At 37.1% G+C, this 10836-nt stretch overlaps 1 protein-coding gene across 1 annotated transcript in view; it reads left to right on the top strand.

Annotated features, from left to right (window-relative positions):
- LOC110462694 (gamma-aminobutyric acid receptor alpha-like) overlaps positions 1 to 8189 on the top strand; it is an 86052-nt gene extending 77863 nt beyond the window's left edge. Inside the window, exons 6-9 of the mRNA XM_021516792.1 lie at positions 2914 to 3054; positions 3481 to 3633; positions 4848 to 5059; positions 5839 to 8189. Of these exons, the coding sequence (XP_021372467.1) occupies positions 2914 to 3054; positions 3481 to 3633; positions 4848 to 5059; positions 5839 to 6120 (788 nt within the window). The 3' untranslated portion in view covers positions 6121 to 8189. The remainder of the gene's footprint in view (positions 1 to 2913; positions 3055 to 3480; positions 3634 to 4847; positions 5060 to 5838) is intronic.
- Positions 8190 to 10836: the final 2647 nt, after the last annotated feature.

The following is a 10836-nucleotide window of genomic DNA, read 5'->3' on the forward strand; positions in this document are numbered from 1 at the left end:
ATGTAAGTGTTCCTAATGTCCACCACCTATCCATGTAAATGTTCCTAATGTCCACCATCTATCTATGTAAATGTTCCTAATGGCCATCACCTATCTATGTAAGTGTTCCTAATGTCCTACACCTATCCATGTAAGTGTTCTTAATGTCCACCATCTATCCATGTAAATGATCCTAATGTCCACCACCTATCCATGTAAGTGTTCCTAATGTCCACCATCTATCCATGTAAATGTTCCTAATGTCCCCCACCTATCCATGTAAATGTTCCTAATGTCTACCACCTAACTCTGTAAGTTGTCCTAATGTCCACCATCTACATGTATGCATGTAAGTGTTCCTACTGTCCACCACCTATCTATGTAAGTGATCCTAATGTCCACCACCTATCCATGTAAGTGTTCCTTATGTCCACCACCTATCCATGTAAATGTTCCTAATGTCTACCACCTAACTCTGTAAGTTGTCCTAATGTCCACCATCTACATGTATCCATGTAAGTGTTCCTACTGTCCACCACCTATCTATGTAAGTGTTCCTAATGTCCACCACCTATCCATGTAAGTGTTCCTTATGTCCACCACCTATCCATGTAAATGTTCCTAATGTCCAACACCTATACATGTAAATGTTCCTAATGTCCAAGACCTATCCACGTAAATGTTCCTAATGTCCACCACCTATCGAAGTAAGTGATCCTAATGTCCACCACCTATCCATGTAAATGTTCCTAATGTCCACCACCTATCTATGTAAGTGATCCTAATGTCCACCACCTATCCATGTAAATGTTCCTAATGTCCAACACCTATACATGTAAATGTTCCTTATGTCCACGACCTATCCACGTAAATGTTCCTAATGTCCACCACCTATCTATGTAAGTGATCCTAATGTCCACCACCTATCCATGTAAATGTTCCTAATGTCCAACACCTATACATGTAAATGTTCCTTATGTCCACGACCTATCCACGTAAATGTTCCTAATGTCCACCACCTATCTATGTAAGTGATCCTAATGTCCACCACCTATCCATGTAAATGTTCCTAATGTCCACCACCTATCCACGTAAATGTTCCTAATGTCCACCACCTATCCATGTCAGTGTTCCTAATGTCCACCACCTATCCATGTAAGTGTTCCTAATGTCCACCACCTATCTATGTCAGTGTTCCTAATGTCCATCACCTATCTATGTCAGTGTTCCTAATGTCCACCTCCTATCCATGTAAATGTTCCTAATGTATTGTTTTATCTTTATTTTAGTTGTTTAAGTGTCACATAAATTATTTTCAACACGCTTTATCAAATGAATCTTAAGGACAGCGCGTACTGTGGTGGCCTCTAGGTATACCCCCGACAGCTTCAAGTAAATCGTCTCTATTCAAAGAACTTTAAATTTCCTAAAATTTTATTTTGTTTAGATCAAGAACGCATTGTATGGCGTCGTATAATTCACCTACATTCATTCCTAGCCATCAAAGCCATCCGTTAGATATCACGTTAAATTGGAGTTGGGCAAGCGACAGAATCAGTCTTATCTCATACCCAGAACTTGTAATTCTATCAGTTTAAATTTCCTTATACAGATTAAAAGAAAACTCAATTGCAATGCATTTATGAACATAGAAGCGACCATAAAAGACACGTCACTTTACATGCAGAGAAGCTGTAATTAGCAATAATAACGGGGAACATATGTACACCTCTCTTAGACATCTCAGGCGGGCATAACTTAAACATAATTACAAACCGTCATGACATACTCCCGAAATATTGATCTGGTTTAAAGACAGATCTAGACGCAAACAAATATATTTGAATCGGTATCAGTTCTCTAGCGAATTAGACAGAATCGTATAACTTGGGAGTTAGGAGTGCGAGACGTCAGCTTGGGTATTTAATTATTTTATTTATGTTCGTTCGTGATGCTCTAGTACAGAAGGGCTGGTACCATATATCTGGAGAGATTTGTTTCCTTAATCTCCAGTTTTATTGGTACACAGCTATCTAGCACTAACCCCTCGACTTGCGTCTCCCGGGGGTATCGTTAAACACGCTAATGTAAAAATAAAACAAATACGAAACAAATGTATGCATAGTAAACTCTACCAGGAACATGTATTTTACTGGAGGTAGATTTTCCGTTCAGCTTCTGTCAATTCTGTTCCCGCAAAACAATTTTACTGCTGATAACACGAAAGGAGTTCCAAATGAATAATGAAAATGGAACTGTTCCGTTTTATAATATGGTTATTGTGTTTTCCTTTAATAGTAAACCAAATTACACGAAACCTCACCATGATGCATGTTTGTTAGCAGGACAAATCTTGTTTCTGTCCGAATCTCGGATTTTTATCCTATCGTTACTGATGGAATATCACCGTTATACCTAAATGTATATCATGTTATCTTCTGAATACAATCTTTGTTGGTTTTTTACACCAAGAAGTTTTGAATTGAGTAATGTTCACAATGTATAACAAACACACCTAAGAGTTATTGTACATTTACCGCGAATGAATTACAGAGAAATCCTCTTCATCGGCAAACGTATATCATTAAGTACAACCACACCATAGAATATTAAAAGTGAGCATGACAATAAAGTAATATTGTCTCAAATTTTAAATATAGAACTGATTCAAAAAATCAGCCGGAGATTGGATCTGGATGGTTGTTTCTTCATTGAAGATTTTGAAATCCTCTTTTTTCAATAACAGCCTCGCATGTGGTGTGTAAGTAAATATATCTCCGTTTATACTAACATGAACACACGAAAAATCATTCATATTAGATTAACGGCTGTTTTTTGTCACAAATGATTATATGAATCAAATACATAACTTGAAACAAAGCACTAAATAAAATTTGGAATTACAAATCTAACGACATATCATTTCCTTTCTAGTTGCCTATTCGACAAAGGACGTGATATACGTGTGGCGGTACGGGGCAGCAGCCTCGGTCGAGCTGGCGGCGGATATGACCCTATCGCAGTTTGACCTCACCAACCATTCAGCCTCCTACTCCACCACTTTCAGAAAAGGAAGTATGTTGTTCTTATCCGTTATATTTGTTTTATTCATAGTTTACACAGTTTACAATATTGTACTGAACCAGAATTGTATACAATCACCTTTAAACCACTACTGTATAACTGTTTATAAACGGTAACACTTATTTGTTAAACGTCAGTATCCCCTTGTAACGAAAGTTCGAGAGGATATAGGTTTCTTCATGTACGTATGCACGAACATGTATGTCCGAATGTTACACTCTTTGTCATCGATCTAGCGACATCATTTCTCAACGGAATTTCACAAAATCTGATACAAGTGTTTGCAATGACAATACCTTTAACACATTCGTGCAGAAATATTTTTGCTGTCAAATTTAACAATTTTGCATGTACAAATGTGACACATTGTGTGAAAGCGAGGGGATTTGTATCTAGAACTATCAATTACTTCTCCAGTGGAGCTGTCCATGTTGTCCGTCCACTTCGGCCTGAAACGTCACTCGGGGTACTTCCTTATCCACGTTGTAGTGCCCTGTATCCTGCTGGTCATCTTGTCCTGGGTCAGTTTCTGGATCAACAGGGAAGCCACGGCTGACCGTATAGCGTTAGGTAACGTTTCTAACTTTACATAGACACATGTAAACCAGTAACTGCACATATCAGCGATATATCGTTTTAAATATCAGTAACTGCCGGTGATATATCGCAGTGAAATATATGAAATGTCAGTAACCACATTGTATTATATACGATACAATTGTACAGATGTATTTTGCTGTGAAATGTCAATAACTGTCATTGATTTAATACTATGATATAAATGTATGTAACTGTCAGTGGAAATTGTCTAAAACTTATCGCTGTGAAAGTTAAGTAACTTTGCTGTAGAAAATGAAATATAAGTAACAATGATATAACGCAGAGAAATATCAGTAAAATGCAGTAGTAGGCCTATATCGCTGTACTTTATCAGTAACGGTCATTGATATAATGTTCCGATCGGTTTCAGCTTCATTTTCACATTTAATCTACATTGGTTATTTATGGAAGCATTGAACTGCTTTCAGTCATAGGTAGGTAATTCACTGTATGACTGCCACTAAACGCAGTTCAATACTTGTATTTACCTTTTTTGGAATTTGTTTATCTCATACAAAATCGAGTTATACTAACTATTATTCAGTATTTCGTTCAAATAATATATTTATCGTATATGCGCGTTAAATGGATAGAACAGACATCTGTACAGCTCGTACATAATAAATATAACGTCCGAATAATGCTGACACAACAATCGGCTCATGGTTCATGTCTTCCAGAGCCTATAGGAATGCCTTCTGAATGTGGTAGGGTTATACAGTAGTAATGTAATATGATGGTAACGGGTAATGTCGGAGACTTAACTGGAAATCGGTTCACGTGCTTTTGTACAATATCGGTTATCCTCGATAAGCCAGGGGTTATGCTCACTAACGCTCTCTGCACCCCTTGAATATGTCATAGCAAAATTGAAAGCACATGGCAAGCAATTTGATTGGTCTCAGGCAAAGAAACCTGACCAATCGCTCGGCAGATAACTGTCCTTCAAATACTACAAAGGAGTGACAGCCGACTTCAAAGCCAGTCTATTGTACCGTTACGCGAGATTCTGTTGATGTTCATCGAAGGATCAAGTCTTCTCGTCTCATTCACAAGATGTTGCAACGCTGAGCCTTCAGTTTTGCTACGACATATTCCAGGGGTGCAATTTGGAATTCGATATTCCCAAAAGGTTTTAAAAGCTTGTCTTGTTTTGATTTCTTGTTTGCTGCTCGGTGAACCAGGTACAACAACAGTGCTGACCATGACCTTTCTGGCTCTGGAGAACAGAAATGACCTCCCACGTGTATCGTACGCCACTGCCCTGGATGTTTACGTCGCCATGTGCTTTCTCTTCGTTCTCTCTACCATTGTTCAATTCGCCGTCGTTCATCACTTCACGAAAAGAGGTCACGGTGACCTAGATCATTCCGGACAGAAGCAGGAGCCTAATAAGGTAACTGTGAGTTTATTTAGTGCTGAAAGGTTGGCACCATCGCTCAACTTCAGAGCGTTCCTTTTGTAAAACAATTGGTTTACGTTACTAGCGTTATTGTTCATTTATCAACTTAAATACAGTATACACCATTAGAGCGATTTGGGTTATCTAAGGGTTGCGACATGACGGTTTTACATCTCCTTTATTTTATAACACGAATCTTCTTAAGACAAACATCCAAATGCTGAGATCGATGACAAGTTGATAATTTTCGGGATAATTAAAATATGTGATTGGAATTAGGAAATAATTCTCAAAAAGAAAGATAACTCGTTCGTCGGGAAAACACACATGGATCACTCCAGTCTCAATAACGATTTTTAGATTTTTTAATTTCTAATAATTCAATTTGATAGAATTTCTTTCAGGATTGTCGTTTATGTTTCCTCTCCCTCCTATTCTTTAAACTCCAAAACACTGCAAAGTTTGAACCAAAAAATTGCATGTATCAGTGTTAGCCGCAAACAATCAAGTTAGTTTACAAATAAAGAGAAACAAATGCGAACTTCTGGTCAACTGACGAAACGTCGACCGTGGATACAAGGTGGTGCAGTTTTAAGCTGCATTTAACAGAATGACTAAGTTTGGCTCAACTTAGTCATCAAATATTCGTAGATAGGTTTGTATTGGCTGATAATAAAACAGGTATAAGTTACATGTACTTTAAGTACGATTTTATTTTATTTCCCTTATATTACAATATGAAATAATAGCGACAAACCGATAATCCCTCGAAGCCGAACACTGTTTTGCAGGTTTTCCAGAGGAAGCCAGCCATTGGAAGAGTACGGTTTCGGAGACAGAACGGAACTTCAACAACATCTTCAAGAATTTTTGTATCCCGGGCTGGTGACAGTCGGTTTGGGGTGTGGCTGTCCAGTCTACGCTTCCGTCGTCAGGCTAGAAAGTCCACCCCAGAACCCAACAGTGTTAGTAAGGTGGATAAAATATCACGACTTATGTTTCCAGTTGTTTTTATTATCTTAAATTTAGCGTATTGGGTGGTATTCCTGCCATAGCAAGGGCTGATTAATTCGTGTAAGGTAAATTATATTGTTTTGTATCCGGATTATCGAAACTCTTCTGTAAATTGTGAATCCGCATTACCGATACACTGCTGTAATGTTGCGTCCGGATAAACGAGGCTCTGCTGTACATGTTTTTTCCGGATAAACAAGACAATGATATACAAATTGTGGTTTCGGATTAACGGTATTCTGTGCTAAAATTGTGTCCGTTTAAACGCAATGCTATTTAAGCCGTGTGCGGATTACTGGAATACTGCTGTAATTTTGTGCCCGGATTATTAAATTTGCCGCACATGTTGTGTCTGGATTAACAAGATTTAGCTTAACATGTGTCCGGATGAACAAAGTTTTATTTATTATGTAACCGGATTAATAAGACTGCGCTGTTTATTATGTAACCGGATCAATAAGACTGCGCTGTACATGTAGCGTCCGGATTATCGAAGCCCTGCTGTACATGTTGTGTATGGATTAACACATATCGTGTTAAGATTAGAGAGGTCTCGCTGTACATGTGGTGTATGGATTAACACATATCGTGTTAAGATTAGAGAGGTCTCGCTGTACATGTGGTGTATGGATTAACACATATCGTGTTAAGATTAGAGAGGTCTCGCTGTACATGTGGTGTATGGATTAACACATATCGTGTTAAGATTAGAGAGGTCTCGCTGTACATGTGGTGTATGGATTAACACATATCGTGTTAAGATTAGAGAGGTCTCGCTGTACATGTGGTGTATGGATTAACACATATCGTGTTAAGATTAGAGAGGTCTCGCTGTACATGTGGTGTATGGATTAACACATATCGTGTTAAGATTAGAGAGGTCTCGCTGTACATGTGGTGTCGTAATTAACGAGGCTATGTTGTTTTTAATGTGTGCGGTTTACCGTTGTTCTGCTGTAATGGTTTGTCCTGATAGCCGGGACTCGTACGTTTTGTCCGGATTAACGTGGCTTTGCTGAACATGCTCTTTTCGGATTAACGATGATTTGCTGTACAAGTTGTGTACGGATTATCGAGGTTTCGCTATATATGGTGTACACATATTATCAAGATACCTCTATCATTTTGTGTTCGGATAAACGACGCTCTGCTGCACGTGTTGTGTTTGGATTACCGAGGTACTTTCGTACGTGTCCGGTCTGGATAAACGAGGTTCTACTATAAATTGTGTACCTCTTGTCTCTCCTCAGAAAAGGATCGAATGCGTTTCCTTTCCTGCCATTTTGAAAATGAATTAAAACAATTTGGTTTTTGCGAGCAGTATACAGTTACAATGTACAAAGTACTCAGCGGAGTAGGAAACCCAAACACTACCTTCAGCTGAGATAAATTGATTGTTGTATTGCCATTATGTTCAATTTGGTATCAATTTATTCATTGAAGTGACACTTGTAGAAAACAGAAGCTTCTCGGACGGTCTCACGTCAAACCAGTTTGGTCCAGACGATGTAACAAAACGTTTATTGTTTTCGAACTGCCACCAAATTGTCGTACAATTTGACGTTGTAACGCTCTTTTCAGCCGTTCCCCTCTGAACCTGTGACAGCCTAGGCATAATAACATGCGTATATAGGTGATATTTGTATGATCATTCAGTTGTCAAGGGGTGACAGGAGAATAACGTTTCCGTCTAGTCACTATTTTGATTCATAAAACTATTTATGAAAACGTACGACGGGCACCTGGACCATCATAGAATCTTCGTTGTTTTAATATACGTACTTGAGGTTGACAGGCAAACATTTTATTGGTTAAAGCGACAACGCAATTATAGTCACACTGTGTGTTTGGTTGTGAGGCGACCAGTATTGTCACACTGTTGGTTTGGTAGTGCGGTTACCTTTTTTTACATGTACGTAAATGATGTTGAGATTGTTATATTGTATGTTGGGAAATGATATAACAAATGTTGTGATACTGTATGAGACTATCTGCAAGATAAATTGATGTAAGAGGTTTTCAAAATACCTCGAGATTATGATGAAACGTCGTCTACTTAGCAAACATTCAAGAAAATAATATTTGCAATTTATGGATATTGTTTTTGTTAACTCGCTTATTATTTAAACTATCTTAAATTAATAAATATCAAGATTTTGTGACATAATATATTGAAAAATGCATTTTTTTACGTAACCGGAAGCGCACGTGATAAGAGAACATGACCCGGAAATTAACTCACGACAAAATCGGGTCGGTAATAAAAAAAAAAAAAAAAAAAAAAAAAAACGATTATCGAACATAAACAGATTAATACCGTATGTATTGAGACACTGATGTGCTAGAATACAACACAAGGTAACACTCGTTTAATCCTTTTTCTATCACATCAAGTACTAACTGACATTTATGCGAAAATATCAGCATTAAATGTTTGCGGTCGCGCAGACCTACTTTCGTTTTACAGTTTACATACATTTGTACATGTCGGCATCAACAGTATATCTTAACTTGTTTACTTCATCGTGCCGAAGATTATACATAGGCGCATTGTCGAGGATAAGTTCGTGATTAAAAGCGTGTGTGCCTTTTTCATCTTAAAACTATCAGATAAAAGCATAGTGGCATGTAACATCAAGATACACAATATAAGAATCTTTATTTTACGTTGAATATACGTCATAGTTAACACAAGCTCTCAGGAGCTTGTATTTCGACAAACATATATAGATATAAATGGTAAAACATTGTAACAGTGTAAAGGCAAACAACTAACTTTATCATAAGATACATGTACCTACGTTGGAAGGATTAGGATAAAGAGGCTAAATAATCATGCTGGCACCAAAACAACTTGTTTGTAAAACTTAAAAGCAGTCTAGAGGGCAGGTGATACTGCTGTATGAACATTTGTTTTTTTGAAACATAGCGTTTATTTGTAACCTGGAGCACGGGTTTGGTAGCCGTTAATATTGGGAGACGTTTTTAGTATTGTATTGTCTCGGTATGACTACGAATGCGTTCCAGGTCAGGTAATAGAGCATCAAATGTATTAAACTCAAATATAGCATCACTTCACAACAATCATGGATTCATATGGGTACAATGTTATTAAAATAACATTCATACAGTGCATACAAGCTGAAATTAACAAATCATTGGTTTAAAATTACAAGTCATCATTTCCATTAAATTATCTAAATAAATACAATCTTTATGTCAAAATAAACTTCAAGTTTGGTTTAGTACTTCCTATCAACAGCTATACATGGTCATTTTAGGACGGCCTCCCCCATTTGCGAGATGCATGCGTGTGGCGATTTTGTGCATAATTAATTTGTTTTGGGAGTCTGTTGTATGTTCATGTTTGTCTCCTTGTGATAGCACAGGACTGATGCTGACTTTATAGTGTAATTTCACTGGAGCATACTGCTGAAGACACATCTTATTTTACGATCGAACCTCGTTATCTCACCATCTTCAATAGCCAAGGGTTCCTAATTTAAATTTGAACTATTCAACCGTGGCGGATTTAGCCTTGTGTTTAATTTCCCTTCCCTGCCTACTAGCAGAGACACTTTACTAGCAAAACTTTAAACTTTCAAAATTATTTCAGCACTGGTTGCCTATGTATTTCCCTTGGTTATCATTTACAGTTAGAATATGACCAATTATCTCTACCAACTGATCAAATACAGAAAATGTATTGTCCTCCTTTGTTTTTTTACATAAATCATGACATAGTCGACCAGGCAACTTGGTACTGGGCGCCGCCATTATTATTTACATGCACAGGGACTTGGTATTAATTTCTAACCCTCAGTTCACATTCACATGTGTACTATATAATGTATGATATAAATAAAAGATGTGGACCATAGGATGGTAATTCTTGCCAAGTTCCTGTGCCAGGTTCAATAATTTGAAAGGCTAAATCCGCTAAGGTTGAATACATGAATATGTGAATACAAAATGAACGCTTGGCTAGCAAAGATGACAGGTAATGACAACAAAAACAGGCTGAAAACATGTATTGAATGTGTTTTTCTGAAAAGAGGCTGTATAAACACATTATGAATATGTAAAATTATGATGGACGTCCATTTTAACCGAATTACATGACGTTATTTTCAATACCTTCAGTTCATCTGTATTTCCACACTGTTCTCTGTATAAGGAATAGGAATCGGTTTGTTTTTTGGGTTTTATAAATCCTCGCAACCACTTTTAAGTCATATGTGTAAGAAAGGTCTGCCAAATATCTGATTCCTTGACAACTTTACCACAAATATAAAGCAGGAATTGAGCTTTCTTTATCCACTGCACTACACTTCATATTATTTGTTGACATTTTTCTGCTTCAATACATGGAGTTTCCTCAAAAGATGCTGATAACCGAAAAGAGTCTGAAACCTTAATCATATCTTTTAGAATACTGTGTTTAAAAAAAATGTTATACATGTATCTCTTTGATCCACTTAACATCAACAAACAACATTTAAACCCCTCATTCCATAAACCTGTGATTAAAAGGATTGTAAAAAAAGTGTGTTCGCTTAAATGTTAAAATATTTCTGTTCGACATTCATATTTACAGTGGTGTTCAAATCTGTACTGCAGTATTTTTTGGTCTGATTTTTTACAGCTAAATAGGTCTCATCAAGGGTCATTGACCTGTCAGAAGTTGAAGTATTAAGTAGCCAAAGTTATTTGACTTTGGTGTAAGAGCATCCTAAAAATAGCAGAAATTCAGGGCT

The sequence above is a fragment of the Mizuhopecten yessoensis genome, unplaced genomic scaffold, assembly GCF_002113885.1.
Source record: "Mizuhopecten yessoensis strain PY_sf001 unplaced genomic scaffold, ASM211388v2 scaffold10821, whole genome shotgun sequence".
NCBI lineage: Eukaryota > Metazoa > Mollusca > Bivalvia > Pectinida > Pectinidae > Mizuhopecten > Mizuhopecten yessoensis.